General features: G+C 39.6%; 1 protein-coding gene across 1 annotated transcript; it reads right to left on the bottom strand.

Moving 5' to 3' along the window:
* Window positions 1–12,741: 12,741 nt before the first annotated feature.
* On the bottom strand, window positions 12,742–13,680 carry LOC123582195 (olfactory receptor 4F3/4F16/4F29-like). Its single transcript, XM_045448452.1, has one exon. It carries the CDS (start codon window positions 13,678–13,680, stop codon window positions 12,742–12,744), a length of 939 nt encoding a protein of 312 aa, XP_045304408.1.
* Window positions 13,681–17,042: the final 3,362 nt, after the last annotated feature.

The following is a 17,042-nucleotide window of genomic DNA, read 5'->3' as shown; positions in this document are numbered from 1 at the left end:
TCCCTTCATCACTGTACTTACCTCATAACATCAAAACTCTTTCTCTGTGTCCCACAGAAGAGAAGCTCCTCACTGGCAGGGATGCTTCCCTATTTTTCTCTTTATCTCCAGTGCCTTGTATACTCTCTGGTGCTTAGCGAGTTTAAGTATATGTTGAATTGAGCAAAACTAAACCATTAGGGATAAAATTAGACAAAAGCTGAAATATTAACCTCTCTTTCAGTGTCTCACCAAAGGCCATTCATGTCCATGACCCACAAACTCCCTTTTAAGTATCTATGAAGACAGCATATACTTTATGCAATGAGCCTGTAATCAGCCTATAAACATGATCCTTAAGCCCTAGAGTAGTCTGAAACAGAACAGTCCTAAACAATGTAATCGTCTACTTAATTTAGCTAGGAACAAAGTGTATATTAGTTAATAAGATAGTAATTTGTCTTATAAGCAAATGATACTTCCAGGCTTTTTTATGCTCTACATTTATATCTATTTACCCATGTAAATACATAGGCTCTAGTTCATTTCTTCTCAGTGTTTTATATCTATTTCAGGGTATTGATCAAAGTCCAGACAGGAAGAGATGTCACATTAAAATTGATTGTTGAAGCAAGTTGACTACAGGATTCTATACAAGGCAGAGTTAGAAGAACCAACACTCTAAAGGCACCCAGGGCTGGCAAGAGCAGTGAGCTCTTATCATCCCTGGGGCTACAGAAGATAGGAAAGAAATGGTTTCTAAGACTGCAACTAAAATCTGTAGCTGGAGAAGAGGGTGACCCAAAAGCAGCTGTGAAAATAACTGCTTCTGTCACTTACCACAGGCTGATGACACATCCTGTAGTTCAGCAGTGTTATCATTCAAAGGAGTGGTACCCCGGGAGGAGGGAAGATGGCGGCGTAGGAGGACGCTGGGCTCACCGCGCGTCCTGCTGATCACTTAGATTCCACCTACACCTGCCTAAATAACCCAGAAAACCGCCAGAGGACTAGCAGAACGGAGTCGCCGGAGCCAAGCGCAGACAAGAGGCCCACTGAAGAGGGTAGGAAGGGCAGCAAGGCGGTGCGCGCTCCACGGACTGGCGGGAGGGAGCTGGGGCGGAGGGGCGGCTCGCCAGCCAAGCAGAGCCCCCGAGTCTGGCAGGCAAAAGCGGAGGGGCCTGACGGACTGTGTTCCGACAGCAAGCGCGACTTAGCGTCTGGGAGGTCATAAGTTAACAGCTCTGCTCGGAAAGCGGGAAGGCTGGAGGACAAAGGGAGGGAGAGCTGCTGAGCCCCCAGATGACAGAGCTCAGTTTGGTGGGGAACAAAGGCGCTCGCCAGTGCCATCTCCCCCGCCCATCCCCCAGCCAAAATCCCAAAGAGAACCAGTTCCTGCCAGGGAACTTCCTCACTCCACGCAAACACCCAACTCTGTGCTTCTGCGGAGGAGCCAAACCTCCGGCAGCGGATCTGACTCCCTCCCGCTGCCACAGGGCCCCTCCTGAAGTGGATCACCTAAGGAGAAGCGAGCTAAGCCTGCCCCTCCTGCCCCTGTGCACCTTGCCTACCCACCCCAGCTAATACGCCAGATCCCCAGCATCACAAGCCTGGCAGTGTGCAAGTAGCCCAGACGGGCCACGCCACCCCACAGTGACTCCCGCCCCTAGGAGAGGGGAAGAGAAGGCACACACCAGTCTGACTGTGGCCCCAGCGGTGGGCCGGGGGCAGACATCAAGTCGGACTGCGGCCCCGCCCACCAACTCCTGTTATACACCACAGCACAGGGGAAGTGCCCTGCAGGTCCTCACCACGCCAGGGACTATCCAAAATGACCAAACGGAAGAATTCCCCTCAGAAGAATCTCCAGGAAATAACAACAGCTAATGAGCTGATCAAAAAGGATTTAAATAATATAACAGAAAGTGAATTTAGAATAATAGTCATAAAATTAATCGCCGGGCTTGAAAACAGTATACAGGACAGCAGAGAATCCCTTGCTACAGAGATCAAGGGACAAAGGAACAGTCATGAGGAGCTGAAAAACACGTTAAATGAAATGCAAAACAAAATGGAAACCACCACAGCTCGGATTGAAGAGGCAGAGGAGAGAATAGGTGAACTAGAAGATAAAGTTATGGAAAAAGAGGAAGCTGAGAGAAAGAGAGATAAAAAAATCCAGGAGTATGAGGGGAAAATTAGAGAACTAAGTGATACACTAAAAAGAAATAATATACGCATAATTGGTATCCCAGAGGAGGAAGAGAGAGGGAAAGGTGCTGAAGGGGTACTTGAAGAAATAATAGCTGAGAACTTCCCTGAACTGGGGAAGGAAAAAGGCATTGAAATCCAAGAGGCACAGAGAACTCCCTTCAGACGTAACTTGAATCGATCTTCTGCACGACATATCATAGTGAAACTGGCAAAATACAAGGATAAAGAGAAAATTCTGAAAGCAGCAAGGGGTAAACGTGCCCTCACATATAAAGGGAGACCTATAAGACTCGTGACTGATCTCTCTTTTGAAACTTGGCAGGCCAGAAAGAATTGGCACGATATCTTCAGTGTGCTAGACAGAAAAAATATGCAGCTGAGAATCCTTTATCCATCAAGTCTGTCATTTAGAATAGAAGGAGAGATAAAGGTCTTCCCAAACAAACAAAAACTGAAGGAATTTGTCACCACTAAACCAGCCCTACAAGAGATCCTAAGGGGGATCCTGTGAGACAAAGTACCAGAGACATCACTACAAACATAAAACATACAGACATCACAGTGACTCTAAACCCATATCTTTCTATAATAACACTGAATGTAAATGGATTAAATGCGCCAACCAAAAGACACAGGGTATCAGAATGGATAAAAAAACAAGACCCATCTATTTGCTGTCTACAAGAGACTCATTTTAGACCTGAGGACACCTTTAGATTGAGAGTGAGGGGATGGAGAACTATTTATCATGCTACTGGAAGCCAAAAGAAAGCTGGAGTAGCCATACTTATATCAGACAAAATAGACTTTAAATTAAAGGCTGTAACAAGAGATGAAGAAGGACATTATATAATAGTTACAGGGTCTATCCATCAGGAAGAGCTAACAATTATAAATGTCTATGCGCCAAATACCAGAGCCCCCAAATATATAAAACAACTACTCATAAACATAAGCAACCTTATTGATAAGAATGTGGTAATTGCAGGGGACTTTAACACCCCACTTACAGAAATGGATAGATCATCTAGACACAGGGTCAATAAAGAAACAAGGGCCCTGAATGAGACATTGGATCAGATGGACTTGACAGATATATTTAGAACTCTGCATCCCAAAGCAACAGAATATACTTTCTTCTCGAGTGCACATGGAACATTCTCCAAGATAGATCATATACTGGGTCACAAAACAGCCCTTCATAAGTTTACCAGAATTGAAATTATACCATGCATACTTTCAGACCACAATGCTATGAAGCTTGAAATCAACCACAGAAAAAAGTCTGGAAAACCTCCAAAACCATGGAGGTTAAAGAACACCCTACTAACGAATGAGTGGGTCAACCAGGCAATTAGAGAAGAAATTTAAAAATATATGGAAACAAACGAAAATGAAAATACAACAATCCAAATGCTTTGGGACGCAACGAAGGCAGTCCTGAGAGGAAAATACATTGCAATCCAGGCCTATCTCAAGAAACAAGAAAAATCCCAAATACAAAATCTAACAGCACACCTAAAGGAAATAGAAGCAGAACAGCAAAGACACCCCAAACCCAGCAGAAGAAGAGAAATAATAAAGATCAGAGCAGAAATAAACAATATAGAGTCTAAAAAAAACGTAGAGCAGATCAACGAAACCAAGAGTTGGTTTTTTGAAAAAATAAACAAAATTGACAAACCTCTAGCCAGGCTTCTCAAAAAGAAAAGGGAGATGACCCAAATAGATAAAATCATGAATGAAAATGGAATTATTACAACCAATCCCTCAGAGATACAAACAATTATCAGGGAATACTATGAAAAATTATATGCCAACAAATTGGACAACCTGGAAGAAATGGACAAATTCCTGAACACCCACACTCTTCCAAAACTCAATCAGGAGGAAATAGAAAGCTTGAACAGACCCATAACCAGCGAAGAAATTGAATCGGTTATCAATTGTGGTTTATATACACGATGGAATACTACGTGGCAATGAGAAAAAATGAAATATGGCCTTTTGTAGCAACGTGGATGGAACTGGAGAGTGTGATGCTAAGTGAAATAAGCCATACAGAGAAAGACAGATACCATATGGTTTCACTCTTATGTGGATCCTGAGAAACTTAACAGGAACCCATGGGGGAGGGGGAGGAAAAAAAAAAAAAAAAAAAAAAAAAGGTTAGAGTGGGAGAGAGCCAAAGCATAAGAGACTGTTAAAAACTGAGAACAAACTGAGGGTTGATGGGGGTGGGAGGGAAGAGAGGGTGGGTGATGGGTATTGAGGAGGGCACCTTTTGGGATGAGCACTGGGTGTTGTATGGAAACCAATTTGACAATAAATTTCATATAATAAAAAAAAAAAAAAAGAACCACTAAAAAAACAAAAAAAACAAACAAACAAAAAAAAAAAAAAAAACAAAGGAGTGGTGCCCCAACCAGCATGGTAACTGCACCACAGCAGGTCATTCCACTCCTCTAGCAGTGATGGAGCTTGTAGGTAGACTGATGAGTTCCATATGTATGTGAGTTTAGTATTACACTTCATTTGCTCTAACATGTGTTCCCAGGTTAAGATGCAATGTTGTATAGATATAGTAATAATAAGGCATCCTATAAATCTGCAAATGACTAGGCTGTCAGACATGTTGAGAATGTATCACTCAAGAGTTTGATCAGAGAAGTGGAACCGCTATGAGTGATTTAAAATAAGGGGTTTCTTGGGGTGCCTGGGTGGTTCAGTCGCATAAGTGTCTGACTCTTGATTTCAGGTCAGGTCATGATCTCACAGTTCATGGGATCAAACCCCACATGGGGCTCTGCACTGACAGCACAGAGCCTGCTTGGGACTCTCGTTCTATCTCTCTCTACCCTTCCCCCACTCATGCTCTTTCTTTCTCTCTGTCTCTCAAAAATACAATAGGGGATTTTCTATGGGGATTAGACATTTATGCAATGTGAAAACTGCTAAGCAGTCTTAATTTACTGTTGAGGGAAATTTGTTGCCACTGAATGTCATGCTGGGCCTGAAGCCGGCAGAAACAGCAGTCTGAAAGGGAGAATGAACAGGATGTGAGGAATATCAAGGACAAACTTGAACCCTGTCTCTCACTGTTTCCAATTTTGATGATGCAGGTGACCTGAATAAACTGATGCCCTTCATTATAAAGATTCATTTTCATATGGCCCAGGACTTGGAGAAACTAAAGATGGAGATCCAGTAGGAGCTAAAGGAGCCACAGGCCTAGGTTATTGTCCCACACTAGCAAGGTAAGCCAGCAACATGTGTGAGCTATAATGTTACTCATCCTATACTGTCCTTCAGACCAAAGATGTCTACTATTTTGCTTCCACATTCCAAATCTCAAAGTTTTCTTGTGGTGAACTCTAACATGGAAACATACATGGAAGGGAATTCTGGAAACACAGTTCTGCTTTAGCTAAGTTGACAGAGTATGAAGCCATGACAACAGACTAATAAGTCAAATCCATTGTGAAATATGTATCTATTCCTGCTAGGATAAATCACTGCGTTCATGATAAAAAGAAATCCAATGTATTCAGTGTGCCACCAGACAACTAGCTAATCCCCCCAAGGAATGGTGCCAAACTGATATCAGCCATTGGCAGGTTGGGACCCAACAATGGTAGTAAGATAGGTTGCTTTGTTGAAGGGAGGTCCGTGGAAGTGAATCCATGCATAGCCTCCATTTCTGTTACCATAACCATTTTGCACACGAGCCCAGTGAGCAGGCACTGGAGTGGTTAGACGCAGAGGCTAGCTGAAATCCACTGGATGGGTATCTAATCCAACTAATAATTAAGAGTCTTCACTAAAATGGATATCCTCTACTGGCTTTTATGTGAAAGTGTCTTCATTACGTATAGGATTTAATTAACCAAATCTAGCAGTCCATTTACAACACTGCAGGTATGTCAATACATTAATATCTGAATACTAAGAGAGTACATCTATAAATAAACCCTACCAGATTTTGTCTCACATTTTGTCTTTTTCAGCCTAATAATCTTAGAATTCACTCACATACATGTTCCCCAGACTTTTGCCAATATTGGCAAGATCCTACAATTCTTTTAGTGCAAAACTATATATTATCAGAACAGTCCTTGTATTTGTCTTTCAGAATATTTTGGAACCTAACTCTTGTAATGGTCTTAGACACAACAGTTCCAGGCAAAGCCAAAAATTTATTTTTATTCAAGGAAATACTGTTCACTCAATCTTCAATGAAGATATTTCTCTTTGAGGAAAAAGGGTAAGGAGTTGGGAAATCAAGTGACTGTGAAATTTCAAGTGACTGTGACATTTGCTTGTATATGGATTATAGCTTTGCCTTTCACTTAACTTCATTTCATTCAAGCACAAGTGATAATTTGAGTAAATATGTAATTGATAAATTGCATAAATATATCTTCCTTGTCTGGGGGTATATGTCACATATGATCAAAATCCGATAGGGGAGGCTGGGTAGCTCAGTCGGTTAAGTATCTGACTTTAGCTCAGGTCATGATCTCCTGATTTCATGTGTCGGGCCCCATGTTAGGCTCTGTGCTGACATCTCAGTTTCTGTTTCTGATTCTGTTTCTCCCTCTCTCTGCCCCTCCCCTGCTCGCTCACTCTCTCTCTCTCTCTCTCTCAAAAATAAACATTAAAACAATTTAATAAAAAGGTCCCATATCCCCCTGACAAGATATACAGGTAGTCCTCTATGTGAGCCAACCATTCCCCATATCCCACTGTGAGGGGCTGTTTCCTGGGACTTCTCTTTATACAACTACTTGTATTAGGGTTCCACCAAGAAAAAATGTCTCACTCAAATGGAATAAATGGGGAAAATATAATGTACAAGGGAGTCAGCAGTATTAAAGAAAACCAGCAAAAAATGTTAAAGTATCCAGGACTTGTAACTCTAGGATGCCATTGCTATCCCTAAAGCTGATAGGCAATGGGCAGAAACACTACCATAAACCAGAGAAAGAGCTATAGCAATAGAATAAGGCCACCAACAAGAGCTGAGAGCTTTGGTGGAGGAATGCAGTAATTGTCGACACAAAGTTCAGAAGGGAGGAAACTGAGGGAAACCCTGGTTTCACTCCTCATGTCCTCCACATCCTGGCATCCTCCATTAGCTATTAGCATCCTGGCAATAGCCTCCATTAGCAGAAGCCAAAGGGCACAGCCACTGGTTAATGCAGTCCCTAAAGTTCACTTTTACAGGGCACAGAGCAGAGTTGACAGAATGAAAATTAGATACGCAAAGACAATTAGAGAATAGCTATCACACAGTTTAACATTTTCACATATGTGAACATCTGGGTTTTACCAAATGTTTGTTTTTACAAAGTAATAACAAATATTGTTATGTATGTTCTTATATATGTGTCCAAGTGGTTCCAAAGGATAGGTAATGAGAAATGGAGTTTCAAGGAAATATTTTATGCACAGTTTCACTTTTAATATATACTGTTGTGTTCCTTGACCACGTGGAAGTCCTAAGACCACAACTATTTAATTGATGAACAGATAGAATACGTTCAGATATTTAGTAATATGAGAGAGTTATCAATTTGGAAAAGGATAAAGGATATTAACAATGCACAGAGTTTATTGATGCCATCCTTTCTGCTGGGTTGATGGACTCATGACCCATAAGGAGTGCAAATACCAGATCAGAGAAGCGTTGGGTGTTATCATTATAGGGCTTGGATCCTTTATGAACCCATAAAAATGTACCAACATCTTAGCCAGTAAGCCTACATTCTAACTTCCCTATCACTTGGACCTTGTTTCCAGATTTTAAAACTGGAATCTTTGTGCCACAAAGCTGGGGAAATTTCTACATATGTCCCACACCACATATGGGCTTTCAGCCTAGAGAATCTATTTAATTTGAATTTCCCTAATTAATAATGAAGTTCAGTATTATTCATAATGTTACTTTATTTTAAACTTTTAAAATATTTTAAAATGTAAACTGCTTCTATGTCTTGTATATCAAATACTTACATCAGTTAGGGTCTCACCAGGAGAAAATTCCATATTAAAATGGAGTAAATGAGGAAAATGTAATTTAAAAATGTTTTGTAAATAAGAGGTAATCTGACTCTAGCTTTTTCCCTCGGGTTTGTCTCTTAAAAGAGCTGAAGTGGTCACAGTGCCTCAGCTCATTTATATAACACCGGCACAAATCAGAATCATGGAACTGATGAAATCAAGACCTTAAGGATCATTGACAGTGGATGCAGTCTGTCAGAAATGGATTCTACCAAAACCTGATTGGAACCAGTTTACCCCCTTGTGGTTCCCTCATTAGTAACTTCTATATATAATTGGCACACATCACTTTATATGAGTTATGTTTTTAACTTTTTAAAAATTGTACTTTGACCACTCTCAAGGTTTCATCAAGACATCCAAGTGGACTCACTTTCTGGAACCAATAAAGTGGTTCCCAAGGAATGCTCCTCATGGGATGTTTAAGCCAGGTATATCTCTTCTTGATTTGTATAATGAATCCCAACCAGCACTGAAACATTACCTTCACTGACACTCTGATCTTTATTTTGCTTTTCTGCTTTGGTAGTTTTTATTTGTTTATTGTTGTTTCTTGGCCAAATTTGGTTCCAACCTTGTTTGTAGAGGGTTGATAGATTATTTTTCATTGGTTGCAACAGAGAATGGGAATTTAGTTTCATGATCTGATCATCTGGTAATCTCTATTGGGATAGTAAGGACCTATTCTCTACCAGATGAGAGATGAAAGATAAAATGTGGTTAGTTGGCTTTTTTTTTTTAATTTGTTTATCTCCATTTTTTTTCAATCTGTTAGTCTTGTTTCCATTGGATGTAGAATTTTTCTCATTTCCAGTAGAAATAGAAAAAAAGTTCCATTAGATATATAGTATGAGATTTTGTGTATCAATCTATGCTTTTAATTTTTTAGTAAACCTGAGCCTTGATCAGTAGCTGAAATTATAGAACTGACCCAGTAGTTTTATATGTGACTATGTTTCTGTAATTGAGGAGCCTTTTCCTCTCATTTTATGATTGTGAAATATTTTCCTACTTGAAGGATATGTTAATAAGTTAAATATAAATGCCTTCTAAAGGAGTTATGTTAGCATTGCTTGTGGAGATTAATAAGTGGTGTCTTAAGTCTACTATTCCCCCAAATCCCAAAAAGATAAAGACAGCTGAATTTCTACTGTTTCATATATGCCATGTTTTTCAGAGAAAAATTCTCATAGAAATTATGGCTCTGAACACTTTTTTTGTATCTCCGACCATTTTTATATGAGAATCCAAATACAAATAATCAAAATAAATTTTTGAACACATACTGGTTTGATAAGATGCTTTTTAAATAGCTGTGGTCTTTTGTGATTTTATCAGAATGAAGCATAAAGGAAGCATTTAAAATTATTGGAAATGTAAAATCAGGTGTTCAGTCATTTGGGAATACAGTTTTATAATGAGTCTACTGAAATATTTCTTTTTTTTTTTTTAACGTTTATTTACTTTTGAGACAGAGAGAGAGAGAGAGAGAGAACAGGGGAGGGTCAGAGAAAGAGGGAGACACAGAATCTGAAACAGGCTCCAGACTCTGAGCTGTCAGCACAGAGCCCGACGTGGGGCTCGAACCCACGGACCGCGAGATCATGACCTGAGCTGAAGTCGGACGCTCAACCGACTGAGCCACCCAGGCGCCCCTGAAATATAATTTCTAAGATCCTTAGTTGTTTTAAGATTTTGGTTTAGTGTTAGTAAAGTAATTAGTGGGTATTCATTGGGCAATTTTTAAATGAGATTGAGTATTAAAACATTTGTCCTGGAGTGTGTGTGTGTGTGTGTGTGTGTGTGTGTGTGTGTGTGTTGCTTAACTTATACTTTATAAGGGTATATCTTTGGATCATGTTAGTAAATGTGTTCATTTTTACTACCCTAAGAATAATGTTTATTACCTTTAACAATGTGTAACTGGATGCTTGGGACAATAGGAGATTAGACTTTGAGCATTCCTGAGCCTTATTAGTCTACTAAAATAATAATATATGACAGACAATTGTCAGTTACCCACAAGTTAACAGACTCATCTCATTGATCAAATTTTAGTCAGGCTCCTCGGAGCACTCTTCTCCATTAGGCTTCAACCTGGAGCCCATCCTTGCTGGGCTTGCACAGGCCAGTTATAACTAGAATCCTGGTAAGTCAGTTTAGAGAAAATTCCTCACCTTTGATAGCTAGTCAAATTTCTAAACCCCTACTCTCAATATCTGATCACTCTGGCTTGCCTCTAGCAAGAATCCTGTTAGGTCAGTTTAACAAGAAGTCTCCCTATGCTTAATGTCTCCTCTTAGTAATTTCTGTCCACCAACCACCCCTCCGCATCTGTTCTTTGGCTATAAATCCCCACTTGTTCTAATTGTTTTGGAAGGTAAGTCTGGTTCTATACTGAGGTCTCTTTTCCCCTATTTTAAATGTTCCTTGTTAAAACCAGTTTTTCCCACTTAAACTACTGTCAGGCTCTGGATTTTTTTTAGTAGAATACTGTCTGTGAAACCAAAGTTAATTACTTAAAGTCATAAAATAGATGATTAAGACTGTATGAGAAGTATGGGATGTCTGGATGGCTCAGCTGGACAAGCATCTGACTCTTGATTTTGGCTCAGGACATGATCTCATGATTCATAAGAATGAACCTCACATCGGGCTCTGCACTGGCAACGCGAAACCTGCTTGCAATTCTCTGTCTCTCTCTCTCTCTCTCTCTCTGCCCCTATCCTGCTTGCACACACCCTCTCCCTCAAAATAAGTAAACATTTCTTAAAAGACTTGTATGAGAAGTAATCATAGCCAAAAAATATGGTTGATTTGCAAGGTAATGGGATCTGGTTTTGTTTATCCAGTGGGGGAAATGGATAAATTTATTCTAAGATAGAATGTCTGGTTATTCCAGAATCTGAAAGAGGAAGACACAACCCAATGTAGATTAAAAAAAAAACCGTAGAAGATTCAGGAAGTAAATTCTATTTGCCTTGGTTTCATATATTTTTTAAATAATGAGACTGAAAATAAACAATGATATATGTTAATATTTTGGCAACTTGCAAAGCTCAGCTTTAAATGGTTTGCTTTTTAAAACAGGAATGCTTTATGACCAAGTACTATATTAAAACACAGCTAGACTTGGTTTCTCTCTGTTACATGGACCTGACAAATTTCTTTTGGTATGTTCATTCTACTCTTGACTAAAGGCAGTAAATGTTATTCTTTACCTTCTGTGTAATCTTCCAATTTAGCAGAGATCCTTTAGCTCATAATAATAACTTTTTGTGTCTTGTCCTTTGGGTTTTTTTCAAGTTTTTATTTAAATTCTAGTTAGTTAACATGAATGGTAAAATTGGTTTTAGGAGTAGGATTTAGTGATTCATCACTTACATATAACACCAAGTGCTCAACATGACAAGGGTCCTCATTGATACCCATCACCCATTTAGCCCATTCCCCACCCACTTTCCTCCATCAACCCTCAGTTTGTTTTCTAAAGTTAAGAGTCTCTTATGGTTTCCTTCCTTCTCTCCTTTTTTGTTCCTGCCCCTATATTCATGTGTTTTATTTCTTAAATTCCATGAATGAGTGAAATCATATGGTTATTAGTCTTTCTCTGATTTTTGTATATTACACTGACTTCATATGCTCCATCATTTTTAAAAACATAGTTGCCAATGAAAGAGCTTAAATTCGTGGGGCGCCTGGGTGGCGCAGTCGGTTAAGCGTCCGACTTCAGCCAGGTCACGATCTCGCGGTCCGTGAGTTCGAGCCCCGCGTCAGGCTCTGGGCTGATGGCTCAGAGCCTGGAGCCTGTTTCCGATTCTGTGTCTCCCTCTCTCTCTGCCCCTCCCCCGTTCATGCTCTGTCTCTCTCTGTCCTAAAAATAAATAAACGTTGAAAAAAAAATTAAAAAAAAAAAAAAAAAGAAAGAGCTTAAATTCTTTCTACTGTTTATTTTAAATATATTTTTGTTCTGATTAATAAGTGGCTATGCTATAACCATTCTCATTCTCAGAACCTCTACTACCTATCCCGCTATTGTGGGTTGTTTTGTGTCCACCAAATATGTAAGTTGAAAGCCTAACCACCAATACCTGTGAATGTGACTGTGTTTGGAAATAGTCCCTGCAGATATAGTTAAGATGAAGTCATACTAAATGAAGGTGGATTGGGAAATAACTCCCCCTGTTGTGAAGGCCTTAAGGAAGTATGCCTCCTTATATTTCTAAAAATTACTTTATATAAACCTTATTCCTTAGGAATTTAGATTTGAGATTACTATAATCATTGTTTTAAAAATACTTCCTGTGTAACTATCTCTTTTTCAAAAGTAAATGTCCCTCCCTCCTGAGTGAAAGAGAAAAATAGACTCAGTACCAGTGTGTATAATCAAAGCAAAAAAAGACAAACAAGAGCTTCTCCCTGAGTTTGACCATCAACAATGGACATCAGTAATCAACAAGGGCTCTTCACAACATCAGACATTCCTTAAGAGATCTTCCTGTAATTCACTAGCTGTCTGCATACTCTCCTCATTGCCACCTGCATTTCTTGGTTCCTGAATGTATAGATGACCGGATTTAGGAAAGGAGTGAGAATAGCATCAAAGATGGCCAGAAACTTATCCAGGTGTATGGAGGGAGATGGCCATGTATAAAAAAAAATCAAAGGACCAAAGAACAAGAATACCACAGTGATGTGAGCTGACAGTGTGGACAGAGCCTTGGATGAACCAGCTGAAGAGTGTTTCTGAACAGTGAGAATGATGATGATGTAGGAAATGATCAGTATGAGGAAGGAGCCAACAGAGATGAATCCACTGTTGGCTGTGACCATAAACTCTAGTCGGTCGGTGTCCGTGCAGGCAAGTTTGATGAACCGAGGAAGGTCACAGTAAAAGCTGTCCAACACATTAGGACCACAGAAGGGTAAGTTTACCACAAACGCCAGTTGAACCATGGAGTGGATGAGGCCAGTCATCCAGGCAGCCACTAAAAAGAAGAGGCACATTCTTGGGCTCATGATGGTCAGATAGTGGAGAGGCTTACATATGGCAACATATCTGTCAAAGGCCATGGCGATGAGCAGCACCATCTCCACACCGCCAATGACGTGGATAAAGAAGATTTGAGCGATGCAGCCACCAAAGGAGATGACTTTACCCTTTCTGAAAAGATCATAAATCATCTTGGGAGAAGTGACAGAAGAAACTCCCAGGTCAATGAAGGAGAGGTTGGCCAGCAGAAAGTACATGGGGGAGTGTAAGTGAGGGTCAGAGGTCACAGTGAGTATAATGAGGGAGTTTCCCATCATGCTTGCCACATAAAACGTGGAGGAGAACACAAAGAGGAGAAGTTGGATCTCCCAGGAATCGGTGAGTCCCAGGAACACAAACTCTGACACCACAGAGTGATTCATTCCATCCATTGGCGTTGTTGGCACAGCTACCTGAAGAAGGACAATAGGAGAAAATGTAAATGATGATAATTATGTTAATATATTAGGAGAGATGGCCACAATTATGAAAGCCTGTTTCTACTTTAGCATTAGAACTGACCTAATATGCTCATGGCCTCTCGAATGTGATTACCCAGAAAAATCAGTGGCTGTCGTGTGGAGCTGCTCTCTACCACCAAGTTGTCTCTGCATTTGATACTCTCTGCTTCCTCCCAGGGTTAGTGCTGCAATTACTCATGAGATATAAGATAGTCAACATGAGCCAAAGCTTTTGATTTTGGGTCCCAAACTAATACAATCTGGCCCCAGTCACACAGAACTAATCACTATTGCAATCCCTTCCAAGTCTGTAAAACTTCATCTGACACACAGACCCTTCTTCTCTTCCATCCCAGTCCCCACCTCTGGGAACATATTCATCTTTAATATTACTGAAATGTTAACCACATCCATAGAATCTTGCTTTATTAGTAGTAGCACTTAGTTTACTGTCCCTTGTTTATAGTGAACTGAGAACAATCATAATTCACCCATTCAACTATGAGCTTCTTGAAAGAAGGAATTATGACTTATTCATAGTTGGACTTCCTGAAGCAGTGGAAAATGTCCGCAGAGTGGGACTGGTCTATGAACTGTATGTTATCAATTAGTATCATATTCCAAAATTTTTGAGTATTTAGAAATTTCTCTAGATATTTGATATTAGAGTGATACCCAAGTTTCTAATTGTGTATTTTATAAAAGTGTTAGTCCATTAAAGAAAAAAATTGAGGGGCGCCTGGCTGGTACATTCAGAGGAGCATGTGATTCTTGATCTCATGACCCTGAGATTATTGGGTGTAGAGATTACTTAAATAAATATTTTTTATAGAAAAAAAGATAAAAGCTTAAACTTCAACACAAGTAATTCAAGCAACACTGCCTTAGTACACTTTATACTTGATGTGAAAAGCTTAAAACTATGAAATGGATCATAATGTAGTGGAAATAATTTTATGAAATCTCTAAAAAACTAATTACATTATAGTATAATTATTTTATTTAGAGATACAGCATGGTTTAGTAGAAAGAATGTGGGTTTTGGATTTTGATTTCGAAAATTTTTTTTTCAACGTTTATTCATTTTTGGGGGGACAGAGAGAGACAGAGCATGAACGGGGGAGGGGCAGAGAGAGAGGGAGACACAGAATCGGAAACAGGCTCCAGGCTCTGAGCCATCAGCCCAGAGCGCGACGCGGAGCTCGAACTCACAGACCGCGAGATCGTGACCTGGCTGAAGTCGGACGCCTAACCGACTGCGCCACCCAGGCGCCCCTTGATTTCGAAAATTTATACAAATGTTCAACAACTGGGGGCACCTGGGTGCTCAGTTTAGGAGTTCAACTCTTGATTTCAACTCAAGTCATTATCCCAGGGTAATGGGATCGAGCCCTGCAATGGGCTCCATGCTCTCTCTCTCTCTCCTTCTCTCAAGCCCTCTGCCCCTCTCCCCTACTCGCACTCTCTCAAAAACAAAAACAAAAAACAAAACAAAAAAAAAAAAAAACATGCTCACGACTAATAGGTTGATCTTGGGCAAGTTACTTAAAGTCTTTGAGCTTCAGTATTCATTTATGAAACAGCAATTAGTAAAATAATTAATGTATCTTAATCATATGGCTATGTTAAGTATTCAGCAATGCTAAGTTTACTTCTCTTTATTTCACTTGCCCATAACAGCACTCAACGAACGCCTGAGACATGATGAATGAATGAATGAATGAATGAGAAAATAAAATACTGTTGACCAATAGGGAGCATCAAACTTCCATATCATAAAATATATTATATTTCAATAATTAATTATTAATATAGTAATCACATTCTCTTAGTGGCAAAAAATAAACTATCTTATATAAATGCAGTTGATTTGCTCTCAAAGAACACTGTTTCTTAATAGTACTTACCATGAAGGTAAATTATTATTTGTTTAATTTATCCTTTCCAAACTGGGCTGCAAGCCCCATGAAGTTATGGATCACATCTGTCTTATTCAACCCAATGTATGAAAAATTCAGAATCACTCCAGACACATAACAAAGGCAAATAAATATTTGCTGAAAGGGTGAATAAAATGTACTTGTTTGGGTTAGAGACTGACCGTAAGAGTAAAGAAAGAAATTCAGGAAAGTGAAAATTTTGTCTGAAGAAAAAAAAGTAGGAATGTAACTAAAAGGAAACATTCAGTGAAGTCAAAGAGACTGAAACCAGTGAAGTCAACTTTGGGACATACTGATAAAGTGAATATTTCCAATTTAGGAAAGTCTCTAGTCATTATAGATCAGAAAATAAATACCCCAATATGTTAAATTACTTGACCAAAACCATAAATTTACTTAGTGTTAGAGCCTGTATTAGAACCTAGGTCTACTGACTCCAAGATCACCCCTTTTTCCAATTCCATGCTTTCCTTCATTTATCTGTGACTTACTGAGGATACAGCCTGAGCAAAAACATATGGCAGGGTGATGGTAGATATTGTTGGAGGAAAGATGAGCCCTTCGTAGCTGATGACTTCCCTTTATTGTCGTGCTGGTAAGTGGTACCTCAGTCTCCATGATTAATCATCCATGACAACTGTCTATCAACAAATTAATGTACCTCAGTGTCTTAGAAAGCTTGGCTGTTTTCTAAAGCATTTGTTCTTATTCTAATTGTGCAGGCAAATACTCTTACTTGGAACAAATGTTTTTTGGATGAACTCGTGATATAAAATGCTAGTTTAACCTGTTCCACTCAATCTTTTCTTCCCTGGAGGGGCTGAGACCCTTGAACAGGGTCCATCATGAGTGAACTACTTAGAAGTTGCCATAATGTTGTCTGTATTCAAGTTCTACCTCCTTCATGAAATCACTCTTGACTCCTCCAACCTGGGTAGCTTTCTCTTCATAGGGTTTCATTTTAACTTCACAAATGAACTATAGGACCACTCTACCTAAAATATTTCTTCACAAACCCACAGTACCTACAATAATGCTTGGGAACATAATAGGTCTTCTGTAAAAAGCTTGAGTGTCTCTTTTGAGTCCAAGTGTGATTAAAGTTGAGTCCAAGTGATTGAAGTTGATCATTAATCTCAATGTAGATGTTGGGACTCCAGACTTCATCTGCGACCTCATGTTAAATTTAGGCTCTGGGTTTTTTGTTTGTTTTAATATTTAATTATTTATTCTGAAAGAGAGTGTGTGCACAGAAGTGGGGAGGGGCAGAGAGAGAAAGAGAGAATTCCAAGCAGACTCGGCACTCAATGTGGGGCTCAATCTCACCAACTGTGAGATCATGACCTGAGCCAA

Source organism: Leopardus geoffroyi, chromosome B3 (genome assembly GCF_018350155.1).
Source record: "Leopardus geoffroyi isolate Oge1 chromosome B3, O.geoffroyi_Oge1_pat1.0, whole genome shotgun sequence".
Lineage (NCBI taxonomy): Eukaryota > Metazoa > Chordata > Mammalia > Carnivora > Felidae > Leopardus > Leopardus geoffroyi.
The sequence above is the reverse complement of the archived record's forward strand: the minus strand, read 5'-3'. Positions and strand labels throughout refer to the sequence as shown.